The following is a 15065-nucleotide window of genomic DNA, read 5'->3' on the forward strand; positions in this document are numbered from 1 at the left end:
AAAATAAAATAAATAAATAAGACCTGGAAATGGCAAATTATAAGAGAAAGCGATCTGCTAATTGGATGGCATCAGAAAAGACGCAGCTGGTAGATCTAGTTACTGAGCATTTTCATGTCATAGAAAATAAAAGAACCGACGGGGTTTCAATGAAGCAAAAACTTGCGGAATGGACGACAATATCCAATAAATATAATTCGCAGACAACGCTTTCCCACCGTACTGCCGAAAATTTGAAATCCCAGTGGGAAAGTTTAAAAAAAGCTACCAAAAAAGAAGCATCTTTTAAGAGGATGCATTTAATTAAAACCGGTAAGTGTATGTTACAAAATTTTTATGGCAATTGTATCTATAAATCTACAAAAACTTGTTTTTTCTTAGGTGGTGGACCATCAAGGCCGAAGATTGATGATCCTCTTCAAGAGAGGATCCTGGGTCTTATAACGCCAAGTGCTGTAGGTCTACATAATCCGTATGATAAAGATAATGTAAACGTTACAGAAAATATCACGGAATCATTTTCAGCAGAGGCACATAAAAAGGGTTTGTCAGATATCAATTCATACCTAATAAATAAAAGTAACAGCCTTAAGCTTTGAATAGTATGATAATGTCTCACGAAAGTTTAAACTCAATGTATTGTGTCTTTGCACGATGATCTTCTATTATATATTTTTTCAGACGAATTATTACATACAATTCCTGGCCCTGAGGTTCAGACTAAGTCAACACACCACGTTGATACTAATGAAACCATGAATAATGTGGTAAAGTTGCACACTTTTTACATCATAGATTCAAAAATATTAAACAAAAATGTTCCTTAATTTTAGTAAATTACCTGTTTCTTCATATGTGTACTGTATTTCCATGTTTACGGTTGCTTTACATATTATGTATCTTTTTTAGGATTGGGGCGATTACACTCCAAACTGTCTAAAAACGCCTGTTTCAGAACAATTGAAACCTTCAGGCAAAAAAAGGCCTTATTCAGGAAAACGACTTGAATGGATGTCGAAAAGGCGGCCGCAACTTACGAGAGCCTCTCTTGAAAACTTGCAGGAGTTGAAGGGGAAGGCTATTAATGTCCAAATCGAGCATGCAGCTAATGAGAGAGAAGAAGCTAAAAAATTGTTTGAAATCCAAATGGATATACAACAAGAAATTTTAAAACAAGAAAAAATTAAAACTAGTTTGCTACTTTTAGAGTTGAGACAAAAAAAACGCAAATAAATATTTATTGCTTATAAAATTTGTTTTATTGGTTACAATATACTTTGAAAATAATTATTAATGATAGCATCTCGCACTGAATTGGGCCTGATGTATTGTTGTGGATGTTGTGGTTGCTGAGTTATCTGACCATGGTGTAAAAGTTCATCCCATGGAGCTGGAAGTTGTAGTGCGGGATCATCAATGGGATTGACTTCACCTCGTTGCATCAACATATTATGCAACACGGCAGTGGCTACAATAATAGTCAAAGACTTGTCCAGCTTAGTGCGAAGCCCTAAGGCCATTGCAGGAAACCGTTTCTTCCAGATCCCGTATGACCTTTCAACAGGATTACGAGTCCGTATTTGTGACTCGTTATAGAGTTGTTCCACTGGAGTCCTAGGGTTCTCTAAAGGCGTCATCATGTACGAAGTGGAAGCATACCCACCATCTACTAACAGCAAAGCATTGCCATACTGGCCAGTTTCAAACTTACTTTTTATGCAACTATTATTGAATATAGTGCTGTCGTGAGATGAACCTGGCCACCGGGCTACTATATCAGTGATCTCCAAGTTTGCATTGCAAATAGTTTGCACGTTGATGGAAAAGTAGCCCTTTCTGTTGCGATATAGTTCTGCATGATCTCCACCTGGTGAGGATATACGGACATGAGTACAATCCATTGCACCAATGACTCGCGGAAATCTAGCGATTTGAAAGAATGAATCCTGTTCTTTTCGTATTTCCTCGCGTGTTGTTGGAAATCGGATATACTCTTTGTGCAACGATGCTATTGCTGCACTGACTTGGTGAATAACTCTGTGTGACGTTGGTGTACTGATACCGACAAAGTCACCAATGCTCATTTGGGTATTATTTGTTGCGTAAAATCTTAATGTAGCTAATAATTGATTGACAGGCGATATTGGCTTATTTCTGAAACAAAACGAACAAGTGCTAGAATTAATTTCCACTTTTTACATAGAAGAAGGCACCTTTTTTAAATAAAATTTGCATAAATTACATAAATAACATGCTATTATTAAGAAAACTCACCTATCTGATGTATACTCCAAGCGGTGCTCGATTTTTGCCAGTAAACTTAATGTTGCCTCCTTGGATAAGCGAAATCTTATCACAAAATCGTGTTCGTCGTACTCTTCAAAATAATTAGCCCTTTCCTTAAACCACCGTGGACGAGGACAAAAATAATCATCATCTTCGCTATCGGTTTCATTTATTAATGCATACAAACGGCGCGCCATTTTTTAAATGCGATGAACTGACTTGACAGTGACACTTCTAACCAAAGATTAGCAGCTTATATGACCGAAATTGGCGGTATATGACCTTATTCTAGTATAGAGGTTTTATCATTAGTTTAAATGTTGGTGAAACGTAAAATGGATATACTCGAGAGTAATTAACGATTTATTCTTGTACTAAGACTTATACTATGTTGGTGAAACCGGGCCTTAGTCGGATAAAATGAGCCTTTGTGTTAATCTCAGTTGACCTCCATATGAAATTTCATCGAAACCAGGCCAGCCGTTTGGAAGTAAAAAACATTTAAAATATTGTGATTCTAATGTTATTTTATGTCGACAATTATTTCATGATTGATGATTTCACGAAAGGCACATAAGCAGATCTTTTAAAGGTAATTTTAAGTTTTTCACCACTAGAGGTTTTACTCGACTTTCGTTTGAGCAGATTCTGTTATACTAAGCCTAACTTTAGTCATCAACTTTACTCGCTATCCAGACAAAAATGATACATACCTTGAACCTATTAAACGGCCTGAATTTGCACCTTTCGGACGCGACAAGACTCCTCAGCGACTGAGTGCGAGGACATTGACTGTCCACCAGCCATCGGTATGTTCCATACAACTTTGTGGTGTCCGACCTATGTGATAAGGTTCAATTTAGTATGGCAAAAGTTGGATATTTTGTCGGCTAAAAGATTTTATTTGTGTTCTTAGAACTTCTTCTTTAGTTTAATTTAAGTTAAATCCATTAATCGTGAAACTTTTCTCTCATAGTGCCGACAAATATTGTCTTCTTACATATACAATTTTGTAATGCCGCTATGCTACATCGTTGCCAATATAAATATAATTAATAATATTTTACTGTGAACTGATTCTCAAATGGTATTTTTTTTAATTCGCGTTTTCAACATCATCCTATCCTTTCAACTGGTCGGGGGGCTTTCAGTTTAACTAGATGCAGCTAAGTATCAGTCTTTTACAAGGAGCGACTGGATATCTGACCTCCTCAACCCAGAAGCTGAACTGTTAATAGCAGCAGATTGATAAAACTTTAAAATAACTTACATATTAGGCGGTGCAGTTAGCAGCCTCTGTAGGTTGGCTAACGTCGGTCGTATGTCTGATAGTGGCAAACCGCGCCCGACGATAAGCTGACCGATACACTTGTTTAAAAGGAAGAGAGCGTATCTGAACAGCGTTGTGTCACCGCCGCGAGGGAACAGGGGTATGCTGAAAAATGAACTTGTGATCAGTCGAGTGCATAGGACTCGTGAAACTATTAGAGCCTGTTTCACTCCCGCCATTTAAGTTCCCGTTAAATTACCTAACTTTACAAACTTTTTTTACAAATAATGTTTTCAATGAGAAACAGGCGCTTGAAGAGATATATATCATCATCGTCCACCCATTGCTGGGCTCAGGCCTCCTATTTTTCGTGCCAATTTCTCAGTCCTGTTTCAACATATAACAGTATTGTTTCTGTTTTTATCTGCACCAATATAATAACTTCTTTATTTTTTCCTTTTAAAAGTTTAAACTTCTCATGATCTCAACTGTTTAACTAACCCCTAACAATTAGCTATTATTGGCAGCTAATTTAAATTCTTAACAAAAGACAAAGCAGTCAAAAACCAACTTACTTAGGGTCAGGCAAATCAGGTGTTACATCAAGGATCTTGCTGGCGGATCCCAACAGCGTGATTTTATATCGCAGGGGCTGGTTCAATAGGGCTGCAGCGAGGCAGGTAGCTTGGGCCACGAAGCCGGCAGCCACAGAGTCTGCTACGGGGTTCGAACCCCGGGGGTACTCGTCTCCGCAAACTGGGAGGGGCACGTCCAAGATCGTCCAGGTGTTGGCATCCGTCTGTTAGAGAATAAAAAGTTTTGGTTTCTGAAGTTGCAGCACTATTAGGTTATTTTTTTTATTCTCGAGATATAAATTATTCGTCTATTCAGTTTCATTGACATAGTGATAGTATAACTCTTCTTGTAATTCAATTCCACGACTCCTCATAAATTCAGTCCTCTAGAGAGAGAACTAACGCACTGCACAAGATTCAGAGCAAGTAAATATTCGTGGATCACATAAATACTTGTCTTATGTGAGGATCGAAACCACGACACGTCGCGTGCAGTTGGTTTGGCGTGGTGACCTCAACCACTCGGCTATCCGTACAGTCAATGTGTATATCAGTCAGTAATATACAGCGTGGCGCTACAATGATGATGACATTAATGCCACTATTACTGAATCTGGTTAGACTGGCAGCCGAGCCCATATAGTCGGGAAAAATGCTAGGCCGATGATCATGTGTGTATCATACCGTGTGTATATAGAACAGCTGATGCAGCTGCTTGAGCAGCTGGGTCCGGTGCGCGGCGAGCGCGCGGTGCGCGGCGGCCGCCAGCTCGCGCAGCGCCGCGCACGACGCGCGGGTCTCGCGGACCACCTCGCTGCGCCGCGACAGCGAGTGGTAGCTCTGCATTAGTTCCGTACCTGAGATAAATATTACCGTACCTGTAGTACCTGGGGTAAAATTAACCTGAGATACACAAAACAAGATAATACGATATTAAGATAAAAAAAAACCCCGAAGGTAAGAAATTTCACCTACAACCTATAATAGGTTTTGCTGATGTTTATCGAACGTGTGAAAGGACATTCGCACATAATTCACCTTTTAGAACAAAATAAATTGAAATCGGTCAATCCGTTCGGGAGCAATAGACAGAGAGGCAGATTAGAAACAGACTGCTAGACAGAGAGACAAACAGATAGAGAGACAAACGACTGACAGACACTTACAACACCCCTAATTTTGCCCCCCCCCCCCAAGGCAAAACGAGATCCCCACGCAAGTTAAAAAAATATTTTTTTTGAAGTTCCATAACACCAAGGACAGGCACAAAACGCATACAGTGTGTATATACATTTATATGATAGCATTCGTGTTCAAATAACCCAGTCGAACACAAATTTTCCTGTGCAGAAAATAGCCATCGCTTCCTCGAGTTTCTGGAAGGTTGTGAATAGTCTCGTGTCAAACAAGCACATTCGTGCTCACATCGTACGTGTACGTATAGTTTACAACAAGATCAATTGAAAAGCCTTCCGAAAATCGAGGGCTTATTGAAGTTAAGACGTTTAAATACAAAACAAATACAGACTTCAATCCCGTAGTTTGCTTCCAATATTTCCCCAAGCTTTATACCCAAATACCTCAACAAAATCATCCTTACACTCACCGACATCTTGATTCTCTTCAAACAGCTTAGCTCGCCTCTCTTTCAGTTTCCTTATATTCGTCAGCTTGCTATCTCTCTCATCTGATAGTATTATGCGCTTGAACCTCAATATCTCCAGCTGTTTTGTTAGTCTTACGTGTTCTGCCCTTTGGAACGGCGAGGGCTTAGCCTGGAATGGGAATTGGAGTTATTATGGTGTGAAGAAGCACTTGGAAGTTAGATCAAGGTTTAAGTTATGACTGCCTTGGAATTAGGCATGGTGGGTGACCATCAATTTTGCATCGAGATTGTCTCATAATCTGAAAATGGTACTTACCCAAAAGTTTTGAAATACCAATAGGATGCTGAGAATTTGACGAATACCATTTGGTTGGACTAGAATTCGACCTAAATGTCTTTTCTATACATGTTGATCGTACTTATAGACAAAGTTAAAACTAAATTTGTACAAAAATTCCCCTTGTCGCCCCATCTTTGGCCTACCACCGCTAAATGACCAATAATAAAGATATATTTGTTTCATCTACTAACCTTAAAAGATAAGAGATCATTCAATTTGAGAGTCCAATCTTGGTCCATTTGAGACGGGAGGCCTTTCTTTAACCCGCCCGTTTTTAGCACTCAAATCACTTTGTGACGACGATTTGTCTTTACTTAAACTATCACTGTCGTCCGGCGAGAACAAATTCCTTTGAGATCTACTCTTAAACTTCAATCTGGCGTCCCCCAAGTCGTCACTCTGGGGCCAATCATCATTGGTCACTGCAGACTTTTTGTATATTCTCTCCTTTATTTCTTGCACAGCTTCCTGCCTCTTCTTAATCGAATATTGAAGTAAATGCAACTGTTGTAGTTTAGTTGCGTTGTAACTAGGCCTGATCTCGGACTTCAAGAAATTAAGAGCCATGTATCTGTATTTAGGAACACCGTCAGACTCATTTCTCAAATCGTAACTTTCGGCAGTTTCACTTAAATCTACATTACACGATATATCTTCTTGTGACGAATTTTTACACATTTTATCACAGTTTGAGCTTGTAGTGAACTCTTTTACGTCTAAGTTTTCGGGAGAATGCTCGTAAATGTGGTTCGGGTCGCCTTTACCATATTCAGGAGCTGGGTCTCTCCGTCTGTAATCTCTTTGACTTTGCCCGATGTTCAAACTGGCTGACGATCGAAGAGTTGGAAAATTCTGCTGAAATCCTCTTTCTACTGGACTATGACTTTTAGAATACTCTTTATCAGACTTTTTCGAATATTTACTAGGAGATATAGACCTTGATTCTTTAACTAACTTGTTGCTCAATATATGTTTAGCTTCTAAAGTGATTTTAGAGAGATTGGTCCTTTCTGATGAGTCTGAGGATAATGATCCGTGTTCTATTTCGTTTTCTGGAGGGATAACGTCTAGTTTCAGGCTTTTGTATGAACAGAAATATCCTCCATGCATTTGGAACACTAAGGTGTTGCTTTTGAAGCAGTCTGATGTGAAATTTGAAGCGAGATTGGCTCCAATATACCTGAGGCCGCTAAAATAAACTCCCCACGTTTGTATGACAGTGTCCTGGGGTAATTTTGAGCCATCATCATTCGGATGTAGGAGATGACACCATATTCGTATGACGACATTTGTTGATGACATGCGATGCGTCGACTCTGCAACAAAGTACTGATTCAGTGGTGACGCAATCGTATTTCCTAATAGAAGTGATAAGGTTTGTAAACAATACGGACGCGTTGTATGATAGTCCATACAATTAACATGGTTATATGTTATCTCAATCCGTATTCGTATCAGAGAAAGTTGGCAAATGTTAATTTTATTTAGTAAAGGCAAAATATTTTAATAATAGAATGTCGAGGAAAGAAAATTGTTGTAAGGAAAGAATTCTTAGTTGTTTTAATGTGCCGTCGTGATTCGGAATTTAATTGATTTGTTAAGTCGAGAACAAAGCTGTTTGAATTATCATGCGAGCGAATAGAATAACATCATACAATAATATATGGTTGTTTACAAATAAATAAAGGTTTGAATGATTAAACCATTGACATGCATTTCCAAAGCGAATGTTTTAGGCGTTTCGACACGCGATACAGCCGTATAGCGTACGTCAATTCAATAAAAAGCAAGTACAATCTGACTTTATAAGGATATCGCACTAGCTGTTCCGTGTGACTTTGTCTGATTGATATTTTTACCCACAGTATCCAGCGGAAGAGTTTGTTAATTTGCTTGTTCGGATGGTATAACTCCATAATTAACCTAGTGTCTTTTATTATGCTTGATGACCTAAACCGAAATTTTAAAACTTATTATAAAACCATATTAATATTTACAGACTAAGCCCTATGTGACTTTGTACTAAGATTTTATTACATAAGTAACATGTTATATGATCTTTACAACTCGTAATATTTGATTCATTTTGTGGGAAGGACATTATCATCTTTAGAGTATTTCCCTTCGAACTTGCTGGAATCGACATTTCATATCTATAAATAGGCCTTTTTTCCAGTACTGGAATCCTAATGGACACCCACCTCCTAGGGGAGAAAGTAGGTAGTGTAGTGTCAGACACTTACTGACTAAACCTTAACTCCCGTGTAACATATCCGAAGTTCGGCATGATATTGCACCTATTTAAATAAGCCTAAGAAGGAATATTTAAACAAAATCAGAGATCTTTTGAGGCAAATAAATTGTCAAAATAGAAATAATAACCCAACCAAATGCTGATTATTTCCCAGAGTTTACGCGATTACCTAAAAACCTAAAATCAAGTACGAATCGCGCATTTTGAACGTCATGCGTGTGCTATATAAGAGGAATGTAAATAGAACATTAATTAGGCATGCCGCCCGATAAGGAGTGACATACATAGGACTAGACGTAACACCACTGAGTCATTGTCAGTCACATTTCATACGCTTTGTTGTTATTCGTTTTCGCATACATTGCTGTATCAATTTGTAACAATAATAGGATATTTCCGGATCGTTCTTTCCCAGTTACGTTATTGTCAAATTGGTTTTGATTTCGCGAATTCTGCTTAGATCATGGGCGTAATTTGATAGAATACGAGTAAAAATATAAATTTTATAGTAATGCGACATGTCGAGGGTGCAATCCCCGCGTAGGATAAGCATTTATGTTACCTACGAATATTTGTTCTAAGTCTAGATGCCATGTGCATGAGACTTGAACTTCTTTAGAGCGGAAGAAAGTTGTTTAAAAAAAAACTATTAAAAGCCCAATACCTAGCGCTGATATGCGCATAATGTCTCGTATACAATAATTTTATGAATGAAAGAAAAACTGCTCTAATTATCAGACCCGTTCATGCATAGGGTCGATGTTCTTGAAATAATTTACTCATGGCGGGAAGTATAACAATTACGCGAAAATACCGGAATAGGCTACCTTGACATCAGTACCTGTACTACGAGATCAAACATTAGCGCAGCGCTGATATTTGTGGTAGAGGGGCGGTGCATAACACGCGATTTTCAACCTTATTGCGATACATTACTTTTTTGGCTGACATATAAAACAAAAAATTGAAGTATTTCATAGAAATGTTCTGTTAACAGCAGAAACAAAAAACGGAAACAGAACGAATTGAAAAGATGATTAAAAGATGATGAAGAAGATTAAGTCGTTAGAGTTACGCGGTTATGTCGATGTTCTTTCAAGTCTGTTGTTAAAAAGGAAACGATGATAGCGCTAATTTATTGCTGACATTGGTCAGTTCATTACGCTAGGTAATAAATATAGTTTTATGATGGCATGTGTTCTAGATAGAAACCTGCTTGTTATCAGTTAGGCATAATAAAAAGGTCATAGCTGTTTTTTGATAAGTTAATCCAAAGCTTCCTTTTTTGGGTTTTGTTGGAATATATTACAACCATAAATTCTATACAACCTGTTTTTAAGTTCAATTAATTTGGTGTGGAATTCAAAGACGTGTCATCAAAACAATAAGTATGGATAGCCCAGTGGTTGAGGTCACAATGCCAAACCCTCTGAGCGCAACCTGTCGCAGGTTCGACACCGCGAAGGTTGTCTCATTTGGGTGTCTTTATGCAGGAGTCTTGAATGTTCTTAAAAACTCCGCGCCGCAAGGTTCTTTTTTTCATTTATGATTCTAAGATTTATTTATTTTCCTAAGTTTTTATACACTCATTTTTTTTTTGTTAATTTCTTTGTTTGTCTATAATAACTATAAATTTTTCCATTACTTATCTGAAACTTATATTACATATAGGTACCTGAATCAATATCTTTCCATTTAGGATGTGGGGAGCATATTCTCTCGCTGGTATAGAATGGAGCAGACATAGTGGTGTGATGCAGAGTCAAGTAGAAGCTGCAGGGCGACGTACACCACTCAGGTGGACGGATGTTGTAGCCGACGATCTGAAAAGATTTTAACACTATTGAATGCATACCCGAAGAGTAAAAACGAATCGTTATTAGTGAGGCTTCGGTGTCTGTCTGACCATTTGTCACCAGGCTGTGACTCATAATCTGTGATAGTTAAACAGTTGAAACTTTTAATCAAGTATGTTGAGGTCAACAAGCCAAGCCCACTGTGGGAGATGTGTAGGACAAGCGTTTGTGCGATCCACAAATGCTTGTAATGAGTCTGGATGTCTTTGTGCTTTTGATTTGAATGTATGTGAAACACGTAGTGACACAGAGATTAAATTCCTTAATGCAGGAGTCATTTATTTTTAAAGAAATAGGTTTTGACAATACCTTAACATCAGAGTGTATTAAAAGATAATTTGTCTCTATCAGTCTTATCTATGCATTTTACAATGCAGTATAACAAAAACATTATGAACATTACTTAATATCTGACCTTCACTTGATAAAGTTAAGAATGTCAATGCTTATATTAAAGAAACGATTTGAATAATATTTCCAATCAACTTAAATTAAGAGACGGAAAATATATTTATTTATAACTTTAAATAATGTGCTACTTATGTATTGTTTTTGTGAGCCAATAAAATACTTTTACAGTTTTGACAAAATTTTAAACAAATGACAAAAAGGCAAACAGGAATAATAATTATAAGCTTTCACTCAGGTTGGTCATGACAGTTACAAGCCCTTCATTTTGTCAGTCTGAGTTATTTACATCTCGAAAATCAATCAAATGCTTTGTAGATGTCTGTAGATGAATACCGTGTGCCATTTGGCATAGCCATTCTCCTGACACATCTGCTCAGACTCTAGCAATCCACCAATAAGGATCCATTAAGAGTTGCATGAATCAAATTTAGTAATATTTATAACATTGTAAATAAGTAATTAGGTGTGAATGAATTTGATTTTTATTGTGATGCCTTTACCACATGGATTATAACAGATATATGAACACCAAAAAAAAATATTTGATGGAAATAGTAAATGCTGGAAAACAATTCCAATTAAATTTAATTAATAAAAAAATAATTCCAACTAGAATAGATTGATAATACACATATTGCAGTACTTTTTTCACAACGATTATTATTTTATGATGCATTTGAGCAATTAAAATAACAGAAAACAGTTTTTATATTCTGTCAATTTAATGAATTATGAAAAGGTAAAACTATTATTTATAGTTTGAACACACCATTTTTTTATAATTTGAATACATAATCACAGCACTGCCATCAATAATATCAAATAAATACATTAAGTAACTTGTTTTCTATAGAAAGTTTAACTTTCTTTCACCAGATGAGAGAAGGTATACAAAATAGTCAGGTTATATCAAAAAGTTTAACACAAACAAAAACAATGATATTAGAATGAAGCACAAAAAGACAGTGGTGCAAGTACAACTCTATATTTAAATATTAAAAAAAAATGTATTTAGAATTTGAATAGAGAAAAATTTTCTTTAGTATTGTAAATTTACATTGGTTGTGTATGAGTCGTCTAAAAGATGTCTCATTATGCTCATCTTATCATGCATTAAAGGGTATTTCACTTTGATATGTAGGAGGATATAAAAATAACCTTAATGCAGTCCAATTACGGTATTATTATAGGGAAAACGATAAAATTATAACAAATTGAGGTATAAAATTAAATAAATCTGTATTACACTGTCACGCCAATACAAACGTGACATTGGAGGCGTTTTGTTATAACCCTTTGTCACAATAATAAAAAACTGAACCAAAACTTTTTCATCTTTTTCTTATTCTAAATTACCTGTATCAAACTCCGAAGTCGCAACTGCTGGGTAAGCAAGCGGAGTCCATTCTCTGCATCTAGGCCTTCCAAACATTATTCAACGAATTATAACGATAAAAAACAAAGGTACGATTTTACACACACAACACTGAAACTGTAACGATTTGTAGATGCAATCCTAGATTAATTGCATAATCGAAACGAGAATTATTTATAAGTGTATTGGTATGCTAAAAGTTTCTTTTTAAAGATAATAAATAAATAAAATGCATTGTTCAGCTGACTACTCGAATGTCAAAATTAAAATTTTAGTTGTCATTCGAAATTTGCTTAAAACTACCATTTTGGTAACTTTTGTGACAAGAAAATACAAAAAAATCCAATTAATATAGTTGTTATGAATTTATTAGTAAAGTTATTTATATATCGCCAGGTAAATTAATAAAGAGGTAATATAAATTTATTTAATATTGTTCTTATTTTATGTTACTTTTAAATGATTAGATTCCGCATATAATAATGTCGATTCTTTAAATTGCAATTAAAAATATTTCAGCATTTTTCATTACGGCAACATCTACGGCAACAGGCTACGTTCCTTGCCTAAGATGCGAAGTTGGAAAATAATATATTTCTTCGTTCTTCGGAAATAGAATAATAATAAATAACTTTTTTGTTAAGTTTTAATTATGTTCAAAAAACGTTAATTAATATTGATACATGTCAAACCGCTCGTTTTTGAAGTAGGTATTCGGGTAGTAAGTAGGTTCGGTTTGATGTACAGTACGATGAGGATATTGGAATCCCTTCCCTTTTGGAGAACTTTATACCTACTAGCTTTGTCTGCCACACGCAATGGCTTATTCTGTTTAGACCAGAACAACGTATGGCGTGTTTTGATGCATCAGTAGCCAATCGTGGCGCGCTATTTCTATAGGAGTACGTAGGTATGCTTCTAACGCGTGCAACGCAGCGATGTGCCTCAACAGGGTAATATTTTTAGATATCTGCTTATACTTGGCAAGTTCAGTACTGCCTTATACACTATCTAGATACTTACCACTATCAGATTATTACCGTGTTACCGAAAATTTACCAAACGCTCAGCCACCTGTCTTTACTAAGCCGTTTCCTCTTTCTGCCTAAGTAAAGGGCTTTGACGAAGCCCGCCCATTTTTTAACATTTTACTTCCGTGCATCGAAGGCTAAAACGGAACGAAATAACTGAACCTCCATTGTCCTTCCGTCTGTCACCAGGCTGTATATCAGGAACCGTGACAACTAAACAGTCCCTCTAGGATATAGCTAAAATGTTCTGTGTAAACAGTTGAAATGTTCACAGAATATTGATTTCTGTTGCCGCTATAACATTTTTTTATACAATAACTAATTCGATTAGATCGAGGTTAAGCAATTGTCGTTACAATAGACAAGGTTTTACAAGCACTTTATTTTAAACTACTCCATCGTTATTAGCATCTTTTAAGGTATTTATAAGAAGATTATTCGTATTAAGCGTCCACATCGGCCTGATGTCACGTGGTCTACCTACTTTATAACATTTCATCACGTGAGCCTTGACCTGTTGATAGTTCGCATTTTCTAAATCCGCTGCCATATGACGTAATTCATCCAAAATTACTCGATCCCTCTTAATCCTGTGGACTTCTTCGAATAAGTATAACGTGGACATGTAATGAAGTTCCATATGTTTGCCGACTTCTTTGATTCTTCGAAAGTGGGCGTCGTACATGTCTTTCGGCCAGGCTGCCATGCCACTGATCGTTGTAGATGTTACTTTCATTTTCCTTGGGTATAGAGTACCTCCATACGTAATTCCTGGTGCGATGATTTTCTCATGAAAGTTAGTGTAAGGCTCGTTAGTACTATATATTGAAGGTTCACCATTTCGGAGAATTCTTTTCACCCTGAGAGTCTTATGTTTCGTTCTATTACCGTCGTCCCGCAAAATCTCATCCATAGGTGGAACAAAGTCACCGTTTTTACGAATTCCCAAAATAGGGATTCCTTCCTCAAGCTCGGTTTCTTCGTAGCTCAATTTGTCTGCAGCGATCATGATTGAAGAGTTTGACGAATCTTGAATTGTTAGGCCTTCGACTTTTTCACTGCTAGACCCTTCTGCGGAAGAACCAGCAGGTTTATGAGCTTTGTTTGAAGGCAGGAATGTAGTCGTGACCAACTGCAGCGCCTGTGGGAAAAAATACTATTTCTGCATGTCTAAAATGATCTCAAAAGAAGGTTTTAATAATATAGAGAAAGTGATGACAGTTGCAAGTTGTTAAATGATAAGTTGCATGTATTATTGTAATCGTTGAGATAACTCATAGCAATATTTCGAAATCCCAGTCCTAGTATGGCATAGACTTCTCCTGTATAAAGTTCCGCGCGCATTCCCCTATAAAGGCCAAGGGCCAAATAAGCTAATTGCTGTATTTCACAGTATCATTACATCACAGTATCAGTATTTCACAGTAACAGAAGGCCACTTACAAATATTTTAAATAGGAAGTTATTCATCGTCACTACGTTTTCATTTTCAATCAGAATATCATTCATGCATGTTAATGGAAAAAGTTAATTAAATTAAACCTAATTCAAGTTAAACCGATTAACAAGGAAAAGCGAATGTGAAATTGATTGATTAAATATACCTACATGGTTAGGTATGCTAGTTTCATAGGAATTCTAAGGTCTATGAAGGCGGTGCAACAGGACAAGATTTGCACCCTAGTACTTCCAACCTCTTGAATTAGCGATCATCGCTATGAGATTTGAACTTAAAGCTAGAAGACTCTTAAGTCTGAAAGATACGTCTCGAAATATCTTCAATCATACAAAGATATTTCGAGACTTCATGCTTAAAAAAAAAAAAAAAAAGATCACACAGTTGCCTGTCCAAAGCGGGATCGAACCTTGGAACGGGTGTGGTCCGCGAAGTCAGAAATATTTTAGATTTTTTTTCAGTACAAATTAAGCTAATCCGAAAAAACGAGCCATGAAAATCTGTATACATTTTACCAAAATATGGGCTTTAATTATACTACAGGCAACACTGAATGGACACGCTTTGCGATTTTCTTTTAGGATTTAATTTGACCATGAAAGTAT

At 36.6% G+C, this 15065-nt stretch overlaps 2 protein-coding genes and 1 pseudogene across 4 annotated transcripts; 1 reads left to right on the top strand and 2 right to left on the bottom strand.

Annotated features, from left to right (window-relative positions):
• The first annotated feature begins 11 nt into the window (after nt 1-11).
• On the top strand, nt 12-1267 carry LOC113506757. 3 transcript variants are annotated; one of them, XM_026889588.1, is made up of 4 exons: nt 12-312; nt 382-543; nt 682-767; nt 910-1267. In XM_026889588.1, the coding sequence occupies exons 1-4, from the start codon at nt 30-32 to the stop codon at nt 1231-1233; spliced, it is 855 nt and encodes a 284-aa protein (XP_026745389.1). In that variant the 5' UTR covers nt 12-29; the 3' UTR covers nt 1234-1267. The 3 variants fall into 3 exon arrangements, 2 of the variants coding, with proteins under 2 accessions (XP_026745389.1, XP_026745388.1); XM_026889587.1 differs by having other exon boundaries at nt 12-543; XR_003401753.1 differs by lacking the exon at nt 682-767 and having other exon boundaries at nt 12-543; nt 910-1000.
• LOC113506756 (putative nuclease HARBI1) lies at nt 902-2710 on the bottom strand. Its single transcript, XM_026889586.1, has 2 exons — nt 2275-2710; nt 902-2154 (listed from the first exon to the last, which is right to left on the bottom strand). Exons 1-2 carry the CDS (start codon nt 2481-2483, stop codon nt 1266-1268), a joined length of 1098 nt encoding a protein of 365 aa, XP_026745387.1. The 5' UTR covers nt 2484-2710; the 3' UTR covers nt 902-1265.
• A 143-nt stretch (nt 2711-2853) lies between these two features.
• LOC113506754 lies at nt 2854-12223 on the bottom strand (annotated as a pseudogene).
• Between the last annotated feature and the right edge of the window lie 2842 nt (nt 12224-15065).

Source organism: Trichoplusia ni, assembly GCF_003590095.1.
Source record: "Trichoplusia ni isolate ovarian cell line Hi5 chromosome 24 unlocalized genomic scaffold, tn1 tig00000328_group23, whole genome shotgun sequence".
In the NCBI taxonomy this organism is placed as follows: Eukaryota; Metazoa; Arthropoda; class Insecta; order Lepidoptera; family Noctuidae; genus Trichoplusia; species Trichoplusia ni.

Excerpts from the sequence above, each read along its gene's own strand:
- LOC113506757 (XM_026889587.1), top strand. The coding sequence starts at position 30 with ATGGCAAATTATAAGAGAAAGCGATCTGCTAATTGGATGGCATCAGAA. Across the intron at positions 544-681 it reads AGCAGAGGCACATAAAAAGG|ACGAATTATTACATACAATT; the intron begins GTTTGTCAGATA and ends ATATTTTTTCAG. Across the intron at positions 768-909 it reads ATGAAACCATGAATAATGTG|GATTGGGGCGATTACACTCC; the intron begins GTAAAGTTGCAC and ends TATCTTTTTTAG.
- LOC113506756 (XM_026889586.1), bottom strand. The coding sequence starts at position 2,483 with ATGGCGCGCCGTTTGTATGCATTAATAAATGAAACCGATAGCGAAGAT. Across the intron at positions 2,155-2,274 it reads TTGGAGTATACATCAGATAG|AAATAAGCCAATATCGCCTG; the intron begins GTGAGTTTTCTT and ends GTTTTGTTTCAG.